General features: G+C 36.4%; 1 protein-coding gene across 1 annotated transcript; it reads right to left on the bottom strand.

The window, feature by feature from the left end:
• Positions 1 to 9,863: 9,863 nt before the first annotated feature.
• Positions 9,864 to 23,623, bottom strand: LOC138698925 (uncharacterized). The gene is made up of 5 exons (XM_069825122.1): positions 23,510 to 23,623; positions 20,043 to 21,195; positions 17,096 to 17,190; positions 13,183 to 13,293; positions 9,864 to 10,800 (listed from the first exon to the last, which is right to left on the bottom strand). The coding sequence occupies exons 1-5, from the start codon at positions 23,621 to 23,623 to the stop codon at positions 10,117 to 10,119; spliced, it is 2,157 nt and encodes a 718-aa protein (XP_069681223.1). The 3' UTR covers positions 9,864 to 10,116.
• Positions 23,624 to 23,968: the final 345 nt, after the last annotated feature.

Genomic DNA, 23,968 nt, shown 5'->3' with positions numbered 1-23,968 from the left:
ACAATAATCTATAGTGCGATAATATGCACAAAAGAACTGAAGCCTGTATCGAAATGAACGGCCACCATTTTCAAATATGTGTTTAAATATCCATATTATGATTTTTTTTCAATTTTACTTCGTTCTCTAAATTGTACGCTAATGTGCTGTACACAGTATAATATACACCACATAATGAATACGTTCGCATGGATAACTCAGTTCGTGAGTAAAAACACTTATTGTTAATACAGTACTGCATTTTGATTAAACAAAAACCTAATGAAAATTATCGAACTCAAAATCGCAATATTTCCTAGTTTACGTATATGGATGAAGTACTTTTCCTCCCTCCTATACCTAGTAAAGTGATTTGTTTGTGTTTTACGCCAGAATCATCGAACTCCAGCCGTGAAAGTGGGTAGCGAACGGTGTTTCCGGTTCTCTAAAGGTATAGCCAGGTTAATATTACGAATGTTAGTAAAAATAAAATGATGTCCCCGTACATTAGGCCAAATAAACAATTCAAAATCAGAAATTAAGGGTCGTAAAAGCTGAGTTATTTCTTTAGGGAGCTAAATTTCTAAATGTCAACCGCAATAGTGGTGGCAGAGCTTTTGAGTGATCGTTTAGTGTAGAGTGACCAGATGTCCTCTTTTGTCCGGACATGTCCTCCTTTTCAGGCCTTTGTCCGGGGTCCGGGCGGATTTAAAAAAAATCAAGAAATGTCCTCCTTTTCGTAACTTGCAAGTGAGTAACATTTCGTAATATTATGTCAACTATGTTCTGATCACGTCCTTGAAGTTGGCATTCAATACTGTACGTTCAGCTGCTATTCAGAAATATATGTTATGAAAGCCAAATCACTGTTCAGATGGTGATGGAAAACAAATGAGTCACTGCTGGCAGTACTGACAACGATAGAGGAAGGGGTTCAGCGCGGAGAGGGATTTGTCACGTGGAACTTACGTCAGAGTTCAGGCGCTGTTTTACGAAACAGAATTTTGCGATGCCTGTTGTAGGCAGTTGTAAAAGCTATGGTATATGCCTCTAGTTATCTAGTTGAACCATAATTACGAAATCTATATCTTTTGTCTAAGAAAAGGGAGAAAGGGAAGACTAAATGTTACGGGTGTGACAAAATTTTTCATTGGCATTGCGCATTCATGTAGGTCATTCAATTACTCTGCTAATTAGGAAGTCCTGTAAGAGTCGGACATACAGAATATTTATGCCATGTCGGGTGTGACAGGATTGTTAAAATTTTTAATTTGGATTATTTTATTATTGTTTTCTTAAAACATCTGAAAATACAACTAATTAAAGATATTGAAGGAAATAATAATGCAATCACAATGTTTTGTTTCATTTTACTGTGAATATTAATCATTTTTGAAGAAAAACAAACTGTCCACACTTATTTATAACTCTTGGATGTTTCACTTTTTAACTACGACAGAAGCTTTTCCCACAGATACGTACTTTTCCTTCTTTGACCACATCCATGAACTTACACTATAGCCAATGTTTTTAGTAGGTTATTTTACGACGATTTATCAACATCTTAGTTTATTTAGTATCTGAATGAGATGAAGATGATAATGCCGGTGAAATGAGTCCGGGGTCCAGCACCGAAAGTTACCCAGCATTTGCTCATATTGGGTTGAGGGAAAGCCCCGGAAAAAATCTCAACAAAGGTAACTTGCCCCGACCGGGAACCGAACCCGGGCCACCTGGTTTCGCGGCTAGACGCTAGACGAATTTACCAATGAATTAACAATCTTTAACTGTGCTGTTTATGGTAACTATAGATTTTTATTTTAAAACGCTATATATCCCGGACTATGTTGCGTATTTTACCATACAGGAATAAAGTTCTATGGAAAATGTTTTTTGTTTAGATACAGGACCAGTTGACGTGAAATGACCCATAGGTATTTTTTTCCGTGTCGTGTAGATACCAGAATATGTGTCTCTACCCTCCGATGTCGCTCTAATCTCAATGGACAGTAAAAAAAGACAAGTTACGTAGGCTATCGTATCCAGTGATTTTCAATTTACTTCCGCTTTTCTATAGCGATAATGGAAGAAGCAATTCATAATTTTGTTTCAACGTATCTTACAGTAGATTTCAAAACTTTTATCAATGAATTAAAAGAGATAGAATACCGTATGTTATTGTTTGTAGTTACCAAACTGTCGCATCATGTCGTTAAATTTTCGTCCTCACGTTTTCTGAGATACGAGAGTTGAAACCCGGCCGAGGACGATGAAATCAAAGTAAAATGAAGTCCCTACTTTTGTTTCCTCCGAGAGGAAAGTTAGGCTCTCAGACTTTTCTTAATGAAGAATAAATAGAAACATAATCATTATAAAAGTTAATATTTTCATCACACTTCATTTGAAAGTAAATTAAATTAAGGCTTTAGTCTTCAATATCATTGATTAATTACCACACAAATGTAAATTTTAAAATTATCGAGTAAGAATGCATTGTTGTGGAATTTTTGGAAGTACATTACAGGATGGAAAATAATATATTTTGTAATTTGATGAATATGCACAAATGATTGCGATATTTCATCCATTATTAATTATATTAATTAATATTGCAATCGTATTTAAGAAATCTTTCGATTTAGGTATGAGATACCGAAAAATGAAAATATATATTTCTTCTCATAAATTGTAAAATAAGTATGAAAAATAATTCTTAGTCTTGGTGTAGGTATAATTATATCATTGTAATTTACATATAAAATAGTCTCCAGACCAGAACTGAATAAGAATGTCCTCTTTTAATAATTAATAGCATTCTACTTTGTGCTGTATACAGTCTGGGTTCATGTGATGAATTACATTACCAGAAACAGTCGAAATTTTCCAATTAACAATTTATTGCCTCCTTGCTTATCTCAGTTTTCAGAATATCTGTCGTATAAAGGGCTTTATTACTGATCCACAGGTGTGTGCGAAAATGAACACAGTAATACAAAAAACGGTGGTTTCAATTCGTTATGCAAAATTGCAAGAGTTTTATTAAATGACAAGTGAGCTTGTTATAAACTTGATGTAGAAATTAAATTGATAATATGAAACATTTTACATATGCGCCTTTGATTTCAGCCTATGTTGAACGCAGTTTTTCCGCATACAAAGTTATACTATCCCACACTCGGTGGTCATTTTCATTTGAAACTTTGAAAATGAATGCTGTTGTTTATTGCAGCAGGAACCGAAACCAGGAAAACAACATGCAAGAAAAGTAAGGTACGGAATTAATGTGATAAATAGATTAATTAATGTAACAGTTAAATATAGGGAAAGCAAAATTGTACACCATATACGTTTTCAGCATTCTAAAAGTGTAATGCAAAACTCTAAATATGAAAAAGAAACATCTTTTCAGACTTTTACCACATTTGTGACAATTTAACTATAATTTACAACAATTATTCTCAACCTCACCAGCATCTTAGACCGTTCCGATATTAACCTTTATTATACAATGCTTCTATTGCCCTGACTTTATAATACGCAATAATTGTACACAAAACACGGAACATGCTTGCTTAGGCGTGTGTCAAATTCGCTTCCGCTGCCTGTACTTGAAACACGTCGACTACATTCTGTCCGGCGTCATATGTTCATCTCAGACTAATACAAATATACCGGCCCTGATATAATAATTATGCGCTATCTACATCAAACGTAAACATCAGCAAACCATTTTCCTTGTACCGATTTATTAGACATATTCCATCTAATTAGCAAACCACCTACGCCATCTTTATCAGCAAACCACGTTCCTTATATCGATTTATATTCGTAAACATCAGCAAACCACGTTCCTTGTACCGATTTATTAGACATATGCCATCTATATTAGCAAACCACCTACGCCATCTTTATCAGCAAACCACGTTCCGTATATCGATTTATATTCGTAAACATCAGCAAACCACGTTCCTTGTATCGATTTATTAGACATATACCATCTACATTAGCAAACCACCTACGCCAACTTTATCAGCAAACCACGTTCCTTATATAACCCGTCTGAAAATCATTGCAGACGGCAGGTAGAGTAAGCTTGGACATAAACATGCGATCGATACTGTATTACGTCACCCTGTTCTGACGTACTATGCACAGTGCTGCAGTAAGTAAAGAAATGCCTCAGTTCAGTTCGTTCAGTCTGCTAGTCGATATCGGAAGTGTGTGTGTACCCAAGAGCGAATGGAAACTCCGCCGAGACACTCGTCACGCGAAATCTTACACTCACAAAGTAGAAATATAATATACAATGTGCTAAAATTTTGTAAAGAAGAGAAAAAGAAAGGTCTTATCATGCCATTAACGAACGCTATGAAAAGAACAGCAACGGCGGTGGGGAAGAGTGAAAGAACAATACATAGTATAGCTAAGGAGGTGAGGAAGCAAAGCGCATTGGAGGACTTTTTTCAACTCCTGGTGAAAGCCGCCCACATCCAAAGAAAATTGTACTTGATGATTTTGAAAAACTGTGTCATACGCAGAACTTTTTTGGAGTTTTATGAGAAGAGAAAAGAAATTCCCACTCTACGCAAGCTTCTGAATGCTGTTAAGAAAAAGATACAGTTTAATAATGGAAAAGATACATTCTGGAGGCTGTCAGTTTCGAAACAAATGACCGCATAATCAATAAGCGAAATCAGCAAAGAAGTCTGGATAAAATGATTCTAATCTGTTAAACATATCGAGGATGAATATTGGCGTCGTGACGCGTTAATGGAAGAGGAAGTAGAAAGGGTAGTAATAAACATAGGCATTGTGAGTAGAGATGAAGATGAGATGGATTATGATAGGCCAGGTAGCAGCACAGATACAGCAGACGAAGGCAGTTCAACTGATAGTGCAGATGAAATTGAGACCTCAGCCTCGGGCATACAGCTACTTCTGGAATAAAGTACGTGTGTATACCGTACATGACGGAAAAATTAAATTCAACTATGGTATTGGTAATTGTATTTATGTTCACAACAGCTGTTGATGTTTTTATTATCAGACTGTACAAACATTTCTCCAGCTGACTCGCCACGCATCGAGACTGAGCGGATCGCATTCGCGACACACGAGCGCCCTCATCTGAAAACTGCAATGTTTCGTCAGACGGGTTATATCGATTTATATTCGTAAACATCAGCAAACCACGTTTCTTGTACCGATTTATTAGACATATGCCATCTACATTAGCAAACCACCTACGCCATCTTTATCAGCAAACCACGTTCCTTATATCGATTTATATTCTTAAACATCAGCAAACCATGTTCTTTAATAAGACGAGTTTAAATACATTTTCAGGTACGAAACTTCCGTATGCTAAGTTGATTACACATAATCCGCAGGACGAAATGCAACTGGACGGAATAGGAATACACGAATGTTACATTGTCTTCATTTGACGTTGACTCTTATGTAACTGTCAAAATGAAAACTAATTTTTTTCGGAATGCACAGAATGTGAATTGAAAAGTTAGCCTATAGCATGTGGATAAAACTGTTCATGTCTTAGAGTAGTCTGCTACAAAGAATTGTGAAAGTTTTAATATGTTTATCAGAAATTAGATGGTAATATTTCCATAGCACTATGTAATTATATTAACACTTGCATACAGGTTCTTCTGAAAGAACTAGTATTACTTCGTGCATTAGATGCATGTTGCGGCGTTGATTCTATCTGCTCAACAGGATGCGCGCTTTGTGCTGTGGACAGCTGTGATGATCGCATTGTCCCACATCCTCTTCACCAGATGACAAACTTCTCTACTATCTTTAAATATCTACTTAATTATCTCTTCGGTGCAGATGGAGACATCCCAGCATTGCCGCATACCTCTTAAATTTTTTGCTGTATGCACTTGAGCTTAATTTCTATGGAATTATCTAGATAATATTCTTTATCAAAGTCATGCAATCATCAACATGTACGACATATTCTTTTTGTTTATTCTTTCATTCTTTGAGAACCATTACCCTAAGTAAACACGAGGTATTATAGTAGTCATTTTCTCCCGTGCTAGAAAAATAAGGAAGATATGTACTCGAGAATCTGACATTGAAAAGTTTACAAGCATTAACTTAGTTGCCAATACTTCTAACTACAGGAATGATTCAGCGTCCCTCAGATTGTTGGATGACTAATAAAACACAAAGTCGACCTGGTTGGCGAGTTGGTATAGCGTTGGCCTTCTATACCCAAGGTTGCGGGTTCAATCCCGGGCCAGGTCGAGGCATTTAAGTGTGCTTAAATGCGACAGGCTCATGCCAGTAGATTTACTGGCGAGCGTCGTTAAATAAAACATAGAATTTAAAACACAAACATCCACAGTTATTCTTAATAGGTAGAAGTCGACCTGGTTGGCGAGTTGGTATAGCGCTGGACTTCCATGCCCAAGGTTGCGGGTTCGATCCCGGGCCAAGTCGATGGCATTTAAGTGTGCTTAAATGCGACAGGCTCGTGTCAGTAGATTTACTGGCATGTAAAAGAACTCCTGCGGGACAATATTCCGGCACATCCGGCGACGCTGATATATCCTCTGCAGTTGCGAGCATCGTTAAATAAAGCGTAACTTTAAAATAGGTAGAAAGAAGCAGTATTACGCTTATATTATATGAGGCAACGTCGCTAGCTGGCAGACTGAAAGAATCTGGGTAATATTAAAGTTCAAACATTAAACATTTACTTTATCGTATGGTGTTTTATTGGACATTTAAGACAATTTTTACAGCATGATATAGTGAAAAGAACTACCAAATTTTGTAATACTAAAATAATTCGCTAAAATCTATGCAAATGAAATAAATTTTCTAATGGACTTGCAGTGAACAATGATTATTTATTTTCATACACCACTAAAATTGGAAAAGACGTTTTTTATTCAAACCCAGAACACTCCTTTTTTACCTTGTTTTGCCTTTTAACAGTTTACTCATTGCCTTTATAAAATCCTTAATTATTTATTCAAAATATTATTACAAAATTCCTCTTCCTATAGCTCCGCTTCTCCTCACTAGTTCTCTCCACACACACAAACCCTCTCTGTTTCTCTCTTTCTCTCTCTCATACATACACACACACACTCGTACACGCTCTCTTTCCCTCTTTTTTTCTCACTTTGTACCGTATTTGACGGTCATTCCTTCAGGATTGCGTAAAGTGATCTGTGAATTAATTAAACCCTCAATCGCTTAATATTTCTGTTGCTTATATTTACAGTAGAAATAATATCAATAGCATGATTATAGCCTATTTATATGACAAGATGCAAACTCCTACAATATTATCCAGCACTTTTAACATTGTGAAAGTTATCAATGATATTTCACAAAGTTAATTCCGATGTACTTTAAGAGAGAAATCACTCATCTCGTTATGGTGAAGTGTGTTAAACTGACAATCTTTAATAGAGGTAAGCTCGTCAGTGACGGATTTCTCCCTTACTGTAAGTCCCCTGACGCCAATTCTTTTTTTTTTTCGGCACATTGCATTTTGATCTTTTCTTCCTGGTTGAAATGTTATTTATTATTGTGTATTTATCGACAATTATGTCGACTAACCTATCTTTTACGAGTGAAAGTTTCGATTTTTGTTATTGAGGTTACATTTGTTGTTTTATATAGGCCTATGTTTTTAACACACATTTCGGATATTTTACATCCGAGTAGGCCTATATTAGAAATGCGCCAGATAATTTATTTCTGGTGGCATTTGTTTTATTATTTTATTGTTTCTTTTTGAATACTAGCTAGGATCTGAGAACTGCTCACTTTTATGTTTTTTATGCATCACCTTGTTGAAACTGCATTTGTGCATCTCGTTTTTACCGTGACGACGTTTTTTTAGTTAGTTTTAGCATTCACCTTGTTGAATATGTTTTTGGTTATGTTAAGAATTTTAAATAAGAGCGCAAATAGCCATAGTAGTTGACGCGCCATTTTAAACCCTACTAACCCCTCGTATTTAGATACATTACGCACACCATACTCACGTCGAAATTCCCTTTGAACTCTTTTAACACTCTCAAATTTAGCATACCAAAGAACACATTGTGCTCGCTGTTGATTTGTAATAGCCATTTTAATCATCTACGATTTTCATTTGTCCTTTCAGATTATGCATTGTTGATTGTCATATAATATGAAAACTGCCATCTTTTAATCATAATATAACCAGCAAGAAATTTTTTTCTACTATCATAATAGCTTTGTAATAATAAATTAATATTATCCATACTCAAACGGATCAGAATATACTATATTATATTATAAAATAACTAGCACATGTCTTATAACCAAACACTTGTGCGCGGTAGACTATTAGCTTTATGTCAGGTTGTATTTTATAAAGTTCAATCATGTTTTTAATTGTATTGTTTATGTTTGTTTCAGGTAAGTGACGTAGCGTGCTGTTGTCTATTACATGAGTTTGTAAGTTTAGCATTCAGTATTATAGCACATGTAAAAATGGTTTACTTAAATAGTGCAACTTTTGGGAATTTTTTTCTATACTTCTTCATACACATTAAATAAGTCTTCTTTTCTTTAAATTATTTCGTCATGTTTTATTTTACGAACAAAGCGTTTATTAGTTGTGTGGCCTAATCGCTAGCCAATAGAACCTCAGGAAATGTAAATTTCTTCACATACTAGGACATGCAAGTGAAATGATAACATTAATGACGTGAACGTCTTTTCTTGTGTGAGATTCTTTCCAGTCTCCGCTTTCCAAAACATAAACACTAGGTTCAGAATTGGCGGTCGTTAATAAATTCAGTGTTTTTATAGAATTAACTTCACTAATGATTATTGTAGTAGATTTATTTAATTGGAAAGAGAATTTTCTGTGCATCATGAATCATAAGCAGCAGTGAAGTTGCCAATAGTATTTTGCCATCTTTGGAGAACTGCTGTATTATTTTGTAAGCTTTTTCTTCGAAGTTGTTACATATTTTTAAGAGTGTAAACTATCAGAAAATGAATAACACGTTCACTTTAAAGATTAAAATCCTTGACAGATAAGTTTACCAGTGACCTCATGTTATTCTCGATATCAGATACGTGGGAGCTTCTCGAAAGATTCCGATACAATTATGAAGTTGAAAGAAAGAAAGTAAATATGTTTTCTGAATTTTCCTCGATGGTCTATTGGTTGCAACAACTACCACTGAATCAGATGTTCACGGGGTCAGACGCTGATAAGGGAACTGTCCTTTAGAACAAAAATTCTTTACGTGCCATTCTTCGAAGAGAAAGCATAGATCTAAATTGAAGGCCTGTGTATTATATGCATGGCACAAAATGATCTTATCCCTCAATCCCTACTCACTGGCTAGCTAGCTAGTTAAATAAAATAAAATAAATTAAATCAGATATTTCCAGATAATATTTATAGATTTCTTCTCCCTTACTCAAAATTCAATACGATTCTTATAATAGCACAGTGGGCTCTTACGAGGTGTGCGTGGTTTCATAACACTTTCTTCAAAACATTCTTCGTTACTCCACGAGATTTATGAACTATTGTTAAAATAGCAAAAGGTTTAGCTGCATACTTTCCATATTTCTTGAACCATAGGTAACAGAATGGACAATAATAATTATTAACACATTAATTAACTCTACATCTGTTTGAAGATCCTACTTCAACTTAGTCACCTGAGAGTCAATATCTTGTTTCACACAAAAACATCCAACAATGGAACACTAAACCAATCCTCATAGGCTGAAGATCCAAGTTTCTAGTCATCCGAGAGTCAATATCTTGTTTCACACAGAAACATAACACACATTCTAGATATAGTGAACGGTTCACACAGAAAATGAAGATGAAAATTATGATTTAATAAGTATGAATGTTTATTTCTGCATTAATTACACATTCATACGAACAATGAAGACATTAAAAAATATACATAGGCATTATGTACAAAAGTATCTATGAAAACTGTTTCAATTTCGACAGATAGGGACAGGTCTGGTTTAAAATGTGAAAATGGAAATGAAAGAGAGAAGACACCATTTACTACTTAGTATATCCGACAGTCGCGTCATTTGAAGTTTTATAGTGTTTCAAAACTGCAAATTAAAATAGGATTAGTGATGAAAACTATGATCAAAACCTCCAAAATCATGGCCAAAGCTGTGACCAAGTTCTTGGCCAAAGCTGTGACCTTCCAGCCCACCACTGAAACCCTCTTCATGTCCCTTGATGAATACTGGTACTTTGTTCTCCACTACCACTGGAACTTTCACAGGGTAGGGATGAGGTACGGGTATCTTCACTGGATACGGCTTAGGTATATGGACAGGATGTGGTACAGGGAAAGGGACCTTGACAGGTACATTCACTGGATATGGGACTGTCTTCTCTACAGGGTAAGGGACTTTCTTCTCCACGTACACTGGGTAAGGTTTGGGCACAGGGACTGGATACGGCTTCGCCACATGTACTGGGACAGGGACCTTGAAAGGGACCGGGACTTTATTCTCTACGTGGACTGGGTAAGGATGAGGTATAGGCACTTTGACTTCCTTAGTGATGGTGATAGCCTTGACGTGGGCCTCGTGGTGGGATGATTCACCGCCACCAAAACTGCCGCCCCCAAAAGAATGATCTCCAACAGATAGTCCTTCGTGATTTCCCAGTGTTAGACCTCCATGTCCGAAGTGGCCGCCCCCGTAACCCAGGTCATACAGTCCTCTCTTTTCTGTCTTCTTGTCCTTCTTCTGGTCTTTGGCCAGAACTAAGGACGCCGCTGTTAGCAGAAAGACGCATATCTACAAGAGAAAGTGGTGATTAAGCTGGCTTTACTGCAGGTGTAATATTCTTCTTTGGACTCCTTGCATTACTTTTATATTTATAACAATAAGATCTTCATAAACTATTTTTAAAATCCTGGATTTTTATGTGCATAATTGAATACAGATTTTAGTTAATGTAATTTTCTGAATAATATCTTTAATTTACATTAGTCTTAATTTTATTGCACTTAGTTTGAAATTTGTTTTAATATAATAGTAAACATGAGAGATTTAATTATTTTATGTGAAAGTACTCTGAAACTCAATGAAATACCGTGACTGGTAGACTATGTCATCAATCGTCAATTCCCCAATACCATTATAATCATCAGTACTATAACCATCGATTTGCACTGAAAGATCGCGCCTTTTGTCCAGTTTCATTTCTGTACTTTTTAAAATCATGAACAAATTTCACAAATTCACAAGTAACGAAGCTCTCTAATCATACGTATGGTTAAATTCGCGCATGTTTACATTTTCTGACATCACGATACAAAATTAATTATGTATAATATAAAATATATTTTGTGACTTTAGCACTTTAATACATATTCCGTTTCGTAATAATAATTAAAGTGCCTATTGAAAGGAAAATTGTCTCTGATATATGAAATATTTACTATAATTATTATAAAACGGATTTGTAGTTGCGTACCTATTTTGTTTGCTACGTTCCAGAAGTATGTTATTCAGATATCTCTACGTTTCATGTACACGGGATGCCCCTATTAAAATTCTATATGGTCTAAAGTGCCTAAATGAAATATAAACTCCTATGTTTGTGTCTGAGAAGCTCCATTTTATTATTTTGCGTATAGCCTATAAAAATACCGCTACTAATAATTAAAAAATGCCTAAAAACTACAGAAATTCTATTTGAAATGTAAAACAATTATCTTACAGACGAAGAGTGACCTGGCAAGTTCGTCTATATTAGTCTTAGAAGGGCGGGGGAAATTCGGTTGCAATATCCTGACGTGAAAAAAAGTTATTTCAACGGTGAAGATGTTTTTGACGGCGCTTTGACGTATGTTGCCATTCAAGAACATGCAAAGTCCCTCTACCACAAGAGTGACTGGTGACCAGGTAGGGCACCTGAGTCGAAGGAGCGATCTACTAATCTGCTATGAAGCAGGAAGTTTGCTCCAATAACTTTTTGTGATGTCGAAAAAAGTTTTTTTTTTTTTTTTTTTTTACAAACCGCTGCTCAGGGAGAACCGGGAGAAATTCACCATGGACAATGTATAGAAAAACATACGGCGGTGTATTGCTATTAACAAAATATTGTATTCTGCAACTTGTGGTTTTTTTAGTCAAATATAATAATAATACTATAGAAGATTTCACAAAATATAATGGCTTCTTTGAACATAAATTTCACTTAAAATGTAATATTTACTAAAATTAAAATTATTATTACTGTTAATTTGACATAAATTGGATTTTATAAAGTCATAAATCTCTCATTCTTACCTACTACTTACTTACTTACTTACTTACTTACTTACTTACTTACTGGCTTTTAAGGAACTCGGAGATTCATTGCTGCCCTCACATAAGCCCGCCATTGGTCCTATCCTAAGCAAGATTAATCCAGTATCTATCATCATATCCCACCTCCCTCAAATCCATTTTAATATTATCTTCCTATCTACGTCTCGGGCCCACACCTGTGGAGTAACGGTTAGCGCGTCTGGCCGCGAAACCAGGTGGCCAGGGTTCGATTCCCGGTCGGGGCAAGTTACGTGGTTGAGGTTTTTTCCGGGGTTTTCCCTCAATCCAATATGATCAAATGCTGTGCAACTTTCGGTGTTGGGTCCCGGACTCATTTCACTGGCATTATCACCTTTATCTCATTCAGACGCTAAATAACCTAAGATGTTGATAAAGCGTCGTAAAATAACCTACTCTTCGTCTCGGCCTCCCCAAAGTTCTTTTTCCCTCCGGCCTCCCAACTAACACTGTATATGCATTTCTGGATTCGTCTATACGTGCTACATGCCCTGCCCATAAATATCTCATTCTTAGCACCAAGAAATCCTTCCCTAATTATAATATGCATAGTAAATTGTACAATGCAAAAATTTCAGCTTTGTTTTCACTTTCTGTGTTAGTTATGCTTTGTCCAATGAGGCAGTTCCGTTATTGGGAAAGTTGAAAGAGTGACTTTCTAATAATTATTATTGTGTATAAACGCACATACGTATCAATATAATCCATTAAACAAATAATTCCTGAGCATTGTTGTTTAATCAATAAAAATATTCAGTTATACGACTTGAATTTAGTACAATCATTAGTCATATTTACATCGGTATATACCTACAAACGTGAAATGCAGAGCTTTATACTTACGAGAAGCTTCATTTTGCCTTGTATACTAGCGGATGAGGCGCAGAGATGCTTCTGTCTGCTGGGATGTAATGAACTGCTTATATACTGCGATGTGTGGATTTCCTGTGCTTTCTAGTCAAGTATTTCGCACAGCAGAACATATATTATAACGACCATTTTCATAAGAACCATCTCATCATTATCCACTTCAACTAATAAATAATTGTCATATCCTCATTAACAGTACAGGTTATTATGTAGCCCTGCGCTGTGATAATCACGTATTGTATTTACTGTCTTCTCATCAGAAGCAGCTCTGAGGCTTGATGAGTTCTCTTCGAGTTATGATTCGGAATGTTAAATTTATTTATTAATAAGCCTTTGCGAATAGAGGAGGCGGCCTCCAGATATGGAGGGTAGCTGCGAATATATTGAATAAGCAGTCGCGGGCAGCTGATAAGGGGTGGTCCTCCAGCTTGGGGGTTGGGCGGAAGCCTAACAACCCATCACCGTAAAAACAGCTTATTACGAAACCATACAATAAGCCTCGGAATGGGACTGATTCTCTGGTAAGGGGGATGAAGTTACAGGAGAATGGAGAAAGTTATACAACGTAGAACTGCAAGCATTGTATTCTTCACTTGACATAATTAGGAACATTAAATCCAGACGTCTGAGATGGGTAGGGAATGTAGTACGTATGGGCGAATCCAGAAATGCATATACAGGATGTTTCCGAGGTGGTGTTACAAACTTTCATTGATGATGGCGAAGGGCACACATATCAATTTGAGATAAAGAACCGTGGTCCGGAAATGACAGAGTCGAAAGTTACAAGCGAATATAGTTGTGTGGAAATTAAATAATTTTATTCCTCTGTACACCTTATTTATGTGTATTTTTCTGTACATCTTGCACATACTGTATTCATCTGACGTTGTTTACATTGTCTACTTACAGTATTCCATTCAATGCGCTGTCTGAGGGATGTGGACAGGAAACTACACTAAAGCAATGCAGATAAAGTAATGTGTAACGGACATGGTCGGTCCTGATATGCACGTCTGTAGACAGTAGTGTATGTGTACAAGTTGCAGTGTCCAGTCGATCAGTCCTAGTGAAATGGAGGAATACATGAGAGCGGAATACGCAGACTTGACTTTAGAATATGAATGAGACAATGGGAACAGTAGACAAGCTCACAGATTGTATCGGGGCAAGTACCCACTTAGGAGACATCCGGCCCATACCATCTTTCCACGACAGTTCCAAAGGTTAAGGGAAGGAGGGCACGTGGTGTCAAATTACAATTCCATTTCCACACAACTATTTTTGCTCATAACTTTCGACTTAGTCATTTCCGGACCATGGTTCCTTATCTTAAATTGATACATGTGCCCTTCGCATCATCCCTGAAAGTTTGTAACACCACCTCGGAAACACACTGTAGAGTGTTAGTTGGGAAGCCAGAGGAAAAAACCTTTGGGGAGGCCGAGACGTAGATGGGAGGATAATATTAAAATGTATTTGATGGAGGTCGGATATGATGATAGAGACTGGATCAATCTTGTACAGAATTCTGCCTTCCTCTTTGTTTCCTCATATGATCCGTATGTCTTAATGGCGTCTATCATCTGATTTCTTCTTTGGCCCGAACTCTTCTCTCGTTCACTATTCCTTCCAGTGCATCCTTCAATAGGAAGTTTCTTCTTTTCAGCCAGTCACCCAACCAATTTCTTTTCCTCTTCCTGACCAGTTTCAGTTATAATCAGTTTTAAAATGTGCAAAAATCTGTAGATCTTTCTCATTTTATCATGTGTAACATATATTATACAAAAGTTCTATTACATACACTGTTTGAATTGATCTTTGTTGAAATCTGAATTAATTTCCACTATGATGGAGGAAGGAATTCTTGTGGAAAGAGAAATTCGGTTCAAACAGATACATGTAGTCGCTAGTGGGGGGGGGGGGTATTGATGAAGTAGCAGTATGTTTAAATTTACTCAAAGCCTGAGTTTGGTGACTTGCTAATAATTTATGTTATTATTTCATATTTTATCAGATGAGGTGCTTTGAAGAGTGGAGTGATTGTTTTCACAATTCCAAAATCGAAAATTATTTCCAGAATCGGAGATATCTGTCACAGATTGTAAACAGGCTACTTCCTTGAAGTTTTACATATTATTATCCTTGACTGACAAATATCGAGGGATAGTTCGGGTGGTAGCACATTTGCGTACTGATCCAAGGTTGCATTCGGACGTCGGTTCGAATCACAATTGGGGTGATTACTGGTTGGATTTTTCTGAGGTTTTCCTCGACTATAAGGCGAATATCAGGTAATCGCTTGGAGGATTTTCGGAATCATCTCGTAAAATTTAATATCATCATATCATAAATTTTATCGGCGCTATATAACCTTGCAGTTCATACAGCGTCGTTAAATAACATTAAAAATCACAGTCCATCAAGGGATAGAAGAATAATTTACTGAGATTTTTTATTGTAAAATGATGTAGGCCTATTATAGAGACTATTCCTTTTATATGACGTCATTCCATTTTCGGCCAATGAAGTGTAATGAAATTTTGAATTCCAGCCAATCACAGTCATACATCGCGATAATTTCTGCGGCTCGATTAATCACTATCAATTTATCGCATGGTCATTCTTTTGTTTAGTCAATGTCGCCAACCGTTTCCACGTAATTCGATGAACATGAATCCATTGTACTAAATAAAGTGCGAAATCCTATTTCCACATCTACATCTTTATCTTCTAATACCATGTCCATTGTATCTAAAGAAAATGACACTCCTTCATAACAATTGTTCATTTAATTAATGTATTAATCAGGTTATTTGTAATTATACCTACTTTAAAATGTTTAAATTAAATTATGATTTCAGCAGATAATGAAAATGTATTTCTGTTATAATAATAAGAGAAAAGCACAGTACATTGAATTAACATTTTAAATCTGTATTTCGCTTTTCTCAATTGGCATTACTGGATAACATTGTTTCTTTATTACAGTAATCGTCATTTATCTATTTCGACTTCACAATGTCTGAATAGGTTAAGTATTCATAAATAAACAATTATTAACATTTTGTGAGCTAATTTTAGTGATAATATTATTTACATTTTTATTTTATTCACAAAATAGTCCTAATAAATGTCACTCGAGGTTTGAGATTTCCCAAATAAATCCACTCGCTTCGCCTCTTGTGACATTACTATAGATAAATTAGCAACATGCTCTCGGAGACACTGTGGCAAATCTTACTTTTCTAAACCACGTGAGTCACTCTGCTGCTCAGTAAACAGTACATATGTTGTCGAAAACTTGCCGCTAATAAGGAAGTCTTGAATTATATGCAAACGTAAAGTAACACTCTTAACTTTTATTCATGAAAACTTTAATATGTTGGACAAATTTTGAGTCTCAAGTCACTATATGTCAATAGGCACGATGCTTCAAAGATTAAAAATAAATACAATGAAAGATCTACCGTACTTATATGAATTGACCCTGCAGTTTCCCCTCCCCCGTTGCCTAAGGAAGACAACATGTTTTCGTTAGAACAGAATGAAAGAGAATTAATCTACTTTTCGTTCATTATTGGGATACTAGAGTCAACTTCTATTATAGAATGCATGGTGTATTAACTTTTAACTTAGGTCAGAAGGATCCTGCTCATGTAGGCCTAATGTGAGAAAAGGAGAGGCCTCATCGCCAAAAAGGTTGAGAAATACTGTATTTGGGAATCCACCCATACAAGCGAAACCTTTCTTTACCCTTATCACTTCATTTCTTTATTCAGGCATTTTAATATAAGTAAGCTTCAAACTTACAATTTCATGAATTACGAATCATCATCATCATCATCATCATCATCATCATCATCATCATCAAGTGGGGTCCTACGGCTTCAGCCGCACCCCACTCTTCGTCACCAGAACATCTCCAGGCCTCAAATTCCTCTCCGTCATCACTGGTTCCACTCAAACCCATGACACTGTCTAGCAATTATTAATCAGTTAATCTTTTAGTACTTTCATATTTATTGTATTTGTAAATTTAATATTAATTGTACTTATAATTCTAATTGAGTAGCTTAATATCAAAAACGGACATCTGTTGTCTCCATAGTTTTGATCTAGAGGCACTTTTTGTTTCTCAGTGTTCTTTGTAATATTTTAACACAATTTATTTTTATAGATGTAGTGTCAGAGTTTGCATATAGTTCACCATAACTGAAAAGAGCATGAAAAAATGTACAAGAATCCACATTATCTAAATTTCGATCTGAGGTCAGATGTCCGCCTTTGATATTAAGCTACACAATTGTATTCTTAATATTGTAGTTGTAATCCCTTGGCAGAGGGGAAGAGAAGGCCTGATGGCCTTATCTCTACCAGCTTGAATAGATAAATAAATAGAGATGAGAACGTCTCGAGCGTTACTTGGCCTTTTCTCGCTTACTAGGCAACCGGCAATACAAAAATCAGTTCTTCATTTCCCCACCAGGTGCAGCTAGGATCACGAGCTTGGTTTGGATTCTGTAGCTTACATGAACCGACGGGTCGGGGTTTAACTCCCAGGTTCGCAGTTCTACGTGCATTGCATTGCTCTCAACTGCTGTTCATGTTTATTTACATCTAACTTCTTCTAAAAGGAGTAAACAAACAACGTCCTCATAATCGACAGAAACATTAATGTTTACCGTTCGGTATCCGCAAATTTGGATGAGTCGGTCGACAAAGATAATGTTCTTGCCTGGTGAAGACTCACGAAACGGCATTTCCCAACCTAGCACATGTGGCTAGAAAATTCTGTGTGTGCCAGCCACAAGCGCTTCCAGCGGACGTGCTTTCAGCATAGCAGGATTTGTACTCAATGGGAGGCGTTCAAGATTGCACCCTGATAATATGAATGATTTGGTTTTCCTTCACAGCAACCTTTATATTCCTTAGGAATCGACCATGTGGTTTCTGTATTAGCAAGCTTATGTTATTCATTGCTACAGATATAATGAAATAATCCTTTGTAATAATTATAATTAAGTTTGTAGCAAGCTTTTATTTACGTTTAGTAAGAGAGTCAACATTTTGTTATAACAGTTTGAATTTTCGTTGCATTTGGGAACGTGAAAAGTATTATTTATTGAATGAAACTTTAAGTTGAAGACATTTCCACAAATATGTTCAATTAAAAGTTTCTTTTAGAAGAATGAAACTTTCAGTACGTTATTCTATGAAAAATAATATATTTTCTTTCAGATCTTTATCATACTGGAATAATTCGACTACTGTATATAAATATTCTACCACATTATTTTATTGAGTGATTTTCATTAAAAGCTAGATATAAGAAAAGAAATAAATATGCAAGTACGATATAAGAGTGTAAATGATTTCGATTTTTTTTTCTATATGCATAAAGGTAAATATTCTCCGTGCAATTTAAGGTTTTCATTTTTGCTTCTTTGTTTCACTACCAGGCTAGGTTAGTTAGTGTATCGGAAGTCAATCTCGAGGATAACGCCTACCGCAAAGCAATCTGCTAAACATAAAGCTCGAGAAGACCCGGACCGCTGAAGCGAGCTTGGATCGGCTCGAGCTTTTGCTTAGGCAGGTAGGAGAGCTAAAAGCTGAGACAAAAGCCTTGTTTTCATATGTCTACATGACACTATCTCTGTGTATCCTAAATATTTTTGAATTTTCTACAACAACAACAACACCAACAACAACAACGACAATAATAATGAATAGATAAATAGTAGTAGTAGTAATAATAATAATAATAATAATAATAATAATAATGATAATAACAATACCTTATTTCAGCCATTGAACAATGTACACTTGTAATATGTTTCATAATAATAGATATATAGAACTCAAGATACAAAATAGATAACTCCTCGTTCAAGAACCTGTAAGTTAGCAGACGACTTGTCGAACCGGTAGAATCTCACGTTCGAGCAACGCAAAATCCTCAATTATCCTTTCGATAGAGTTTTAGGATCGATATCTCACGTCCGGGAAACCGTGCAGTAGGGAAAGAGATTTGATAGGATGGTGTCAAAAAATGGTAGTACAGTACGTCACAGAAAACTATAAAGAAATCCTGTGTTACTCTGCTAGCATATATTAAAACGTGTTAAGATGCAATCGTAGTCAGTCATAAATCATTTGGATCACTGAAATTACCATATCACTTTAAATCTCTCATAGTGAATGTGAGATACAGTCTATGACATATATCGTCATGTTAAAATGTATTTTTAAATAATTACGTTAATTCTAAGTATTTAAAATGTGTTCGCCATAAATAGTTTCCTCCTTTACTATCTTACCATGCACAAACAGTTATAGAAATGTAATCAAAGTTACCGAAATTTATTCCAGTATAGATGAAATTTAAGCCACAATTTCCGGATAAATTCCTAACAAATGATTATTATTGTCTTCGTATCTAGGCAATTAATCATAAAAGCAAATAATTTACGTTTATAAATATTAATTATTTTATTTACATAGTTCTTTGACACTTTCATTATAAACAAAAACACATTTTTTGAATATGCAAAAACTACATGTATAAACAGTATGAATTACAAAATTCATGAAAACCTTGTTTGAGAAAATAAATATTGAAGTAATTACAACCATGTTGATTTCATGACATATGTATATTTCAAACATTATATATGAAAATGTACTGAGCATAGACTAAACAGTGAATTAATTCAAGAAATTTAAATTTATACATTTAAAACTCTGTATTATGAAATATGTATGATACTTGTGAAATTGGCAGTGCTGAAATACATTAAATATTAAGATGTTTCGAACTTAGTGATAACTACTGAAGTCAATTCCTCCGTGACCTCCAAATCCGTGACTCCCCACACCTCCACCTACACCCTCATCATGACCGTTGATGAACACTGGTACCTTCTTCTCTACTATCACTGGCACCTTCACGGGATAGGGATGAGGTACAGGAACTTTCACTGGGTAGGGTTTAGGGACGTGAACAGTGTGGGGTACAGGGACAGGGATCTTGACAGGAAATTTCACCGGATAGGGAACTGTCTTTTCCACAGGATAAGGAACTTTCTTTTCTACATACACAGGATAAGGTTTTGGTACAGGGACTGGATAGGGTTTCTCGACGTGGACAGGAACAGGAACCTTTACAGGGACAGGGACTTTCTTCTCAACATGAACTGGATAAGGATGAGGGACGGGCACTTTAACTTCCTTCGTGATAGTGATTGCCTTTACATGAGATTCACCATCTCCTACACTGCCTCCTCCGAAAGAGTGGCCTCCTCCGAGAGAGACAGCTCCTCCTTGACTTCCTCCAAAAGAAAACCCTCCACTGTGGCTATCCAAGGAGAGCTCTCCTCCGTGACTTCCTCCTAGAGACACACCTCCTCCGTGGCCTCCTAGAGACAACCCTCCTCCGTGACCTCCTAGAGACACACCTCCTCCGTGGCCTCCTAGAGACACGCCTCCTCCGTGACTTCCTAGAGACACACCTCCTCCGTGGCCTCCTAGAGACAGCCCTCTTCCGTGGCCTCCTAGAGACACACCTCCTCCGTGTCCTCCTAGAGACAGCCCTCCTCCGTGGCCTCCTAGAGACACACCTCCTCCGTGGCCTCCTAGAGACACACCTCCTCCGTGGCCTCCTAGAGACACACCTCCTCCGTGGCCTCCTAGAGACACACCTCCTCCGTGGCCTCCTAGAGACACACCTCCTCCTTTGCCTCCTAGAGACAACCCTCCTCCGGGGCCTCCTAGAGACACACCTCCTCCGTGGCCTCCTAGAGACAGCCCTCCTCCGTGGCCTCCTAGAGACACACCTCCTCCGTGGCCTCCCAGAGTCAGAGCGCCATGGCCGAAGCCTCCGCCCCCGTAACCTAGATCGTGGAGTCCTCTCTTCTCTGTCCTTTTGTCCTTCTTCTGATCTTCAGCCAGAACTAAGGACGCCGCTACTAGAAGAAATGTGCAGATCTGGAAAATAAGAACTCAGTAGACAGAAAATAATATCATCAAATGTACTAGTTATTTTCTGAAAATGAAATGCCCTCTTCTTCTTTTATCTCATTTTAATAGGATCCGACCTCTTCCCCCAAGAATAATTCACTCAAAGTGACTTTCCACCCGGATAAATACACTCAGAGCAGTTCAACCTGTATAATTAGCCCAATACTATTCATCCAATATTGACATTCTCACCCAACTTACCAACAATACCAAGCTGCCGTATCCGTAACAACACTTTTGTTCATCGTGTCTTCGTGCTAAATTTTCAGAGCCAAAGTTATTAATGACATTAATATTATTCTGAAAATAACAGAAATTGGAAAAATTATTGTAAGTGAGAGAAACGGATCAGTTTTGGTCCATGAGAGGAACGTATAGAATTTATATTCAAGAAATAATCAACAAACAAGGTCATATTGGATATATAGAAGGAAACTAAATTGTGAACAGCGTTCTACAACAAAAAATCTTAATGGTTCAAGCGTGGAAGGCCTAAAAGCACCTGATCATAATCACCCACCATCCCCAGAAGCAGTTGAAGCCCTATCCATATGTTTTCGACATAGGAGGACAGCACAGAACGAGCCAACCGCTACGACTTCATAAATATTGCAAAATGAGTTACACAGTGTAGCATCTGGGGTACTACCTTCCCTGCCTCTACGGGAAGCCTTAATTAAAAAGATCTATTAATAATAGGCGGGAGAGAAACTTTTCTTCGAAACTCTGTTAGGCTAGCTTTCGGTGAAATGTTAAGTCTGACTTTTATTCCAGCCGAAGATTTGTTGGGTATCTTTCAGGACTTATTTAGAAAAATCCCTAGTTAACTGAAAGATTTTTCGAAATATTTAGAAAATAGTGTATGACAGTTCGTCCCAGAGGCAGAAGGCTTCCTGCTGACGCTCGTTATCCTCCGCTACTATGGAACCAATTCCATGCGACCAGATCAAATGAATATCTCACAAACAGTGCCACAGAGGAGTGGCAAAATCGGTGTCAAACCATTGTGTCATAAAATATCCTTGCTTATATACTGTAAGGTTATATTTTGCTTCAGAAAGAGGCGCATGACACAGGAATGATGATAACTGACCTGAATACTGGGCGGACTGTTGCATAACTGTAGAAATTGTGAAATATAAGAACCTGAATCAAAGATTGCAAAACATAACTTCGATTTACAAGTTTAAAAACTAGGGACAGATATTAGAATACCTGCGTGCTTATGCCCAAAACATCGCTGTTTAGTATACCAAAATTCTATACTGCATTCCACAAAACAAACAATACCTTGTAATCACTTTTCCTTTCGAGAATATAGTCAGATTTCAAATAATGTTCAGCTGGATCATTATACTCTTGTTCAATCTTTTATTGAATGGATAGCAGTGGGTGAATTTACTAAAGGTTGAAAACACTGCTGTTGAAATATCTTTTGGGTAATCTTTCCGGGGTGAACTGGCCTAGAATTCATTCCAATTCAAGCAGAAAGCTACAGTAAATTCATCGCGATTTAACAGAAATCATTGAATTATTTTCAAACAACCACTTTATTAATATTATGTTTAAAATATCGATGTACTCATATAAATTAAACCTAAGGTGACATTAACAAATACTGTGGAAAAAACTCCTCTTCTTTAAGTGTTGATATCTTTCCACTTAAACATTATGATATAAAGGTTTCGTAACACATACTTCAAATATATCTGAATAGATTTCTACGGCATAACGTGATAATGTAAATTAATCCTGTCTGTCTTCAGTCGTTCCTTCTTTCCTTTATTAGGCATTTCAGTTACTCTGAAGGTAGGCCTATGTCATTGCTTTGAAGTAATTAGGCATTCATATAGGCCTACGGCATGTCATAATCAGAGATTCGATTAAGTAATAGCTTCATAATCAATTGTAATTTTAAGTTATACGCACTCAGCTGACAGTAATATGTTTTCTTTGAACCTCTTATTGTAGTCTAGATACAAAAATTATTTTGTATTAACAGCATTTATATTTTTCACATTTTTACCGACATTTTAGCTAGAAGCTCAAATCAAGTGAAAACATCAATAGTATTTAGAATCAAGTTTATCTTCAGCACGATTCCTAAGATTGGCGTTGTTATTTACATTTTGCTATAATTACATTGCACCGTGACGTAAGAAGCAAATTTTTCTGCTTCTTTACATATTTAAGAAACGTTATCATTAGTTTGATTATCATTAACATTACGCTTAATTTAAGTGATTATAGACTTAGGCCTATATCATAGCTTTGTACTTACGAGAAGCTTCATGGCGCCGTGTGTAGTGTATTGGATGAGGCACAGAGATGCTTCTACCTGCTGAGATGCAGTGGGCGGTTTATATACTGCGATGTGCTTTCTTCTGTCTAGCATTCCAATGCTTTCTACTTGAGGTTAACAGAAGAGTATTCCTCAGAGCAGAACATATAATGATTAATTTTTATAAGAATACAATCAGATTTTTCACATACTGTTAGTATTTAACGAAATGTATTCATAATTTCAATAAGTCTTTAGGATAACTTTTAAAGATACATTTAGTAATAACTACTCATTGCCATACAAGGTAACTTATTGGTAGACTTCGAAGTTGAGGTCCCTGTCGGAGAGATACAGGTTAACTGATAGCGGAGTATTGGGTAGAAGTGGGGGAACAGGTAAGAGCTTGTTTACCTTTTCTATCTATTGGACATATCCATTGTGCTGTCTGTTTATGTC

The sequence above is a fragment of the Periplaneta americana genome, chromosome 4, assembly GCF_040183065.1.
Source record: "Periplaneta americana isolate PAMFEO1 chromosome 4, P.americana_PAMFEO1_priV1, whole genome shotgun sequence".
NCBI classification, from domain to species: domain Eukaryota; kingdom Metazoa; phylum Arthropoda; class Insecta; order Blattodea; family Blattidae; genus Periplaneta; species Periplaneta americana.
The sequence above is the reverse complement of the archived record's forward strand: the minus strand, read 5'-3'. Positions and strand labels throughout refer to the sequence as shown.

What these genes read in the sequence shown, in the direction of transcription:
- LOC138698925 (XM_069825122.1), bottom strand. Translation starts at nt 23,623, where the DNA reads ATGCTAGACAGAAGAAAGCACATCGCAGTATATAAACCGCCCACTGCA. An exon ending in AGTGGGGTGCGGCTGAAGCC is followed by an intron (nt 13,294 to 17,095) that starts GTAGGACCCCAC and finishes ATACTTGACTAG; the next exon opens with AAAGCACAGGAAATCCACAC. An exon ending in AAGGCAAAATGAAGCTTCTC is followed by an intron (nt 10,801 to 13,182) that starts GTAAGTATAAAG and finishes TTTCTCTTGTAG; the next exon opens with ATATGCGTCTTTCTGCTAAC.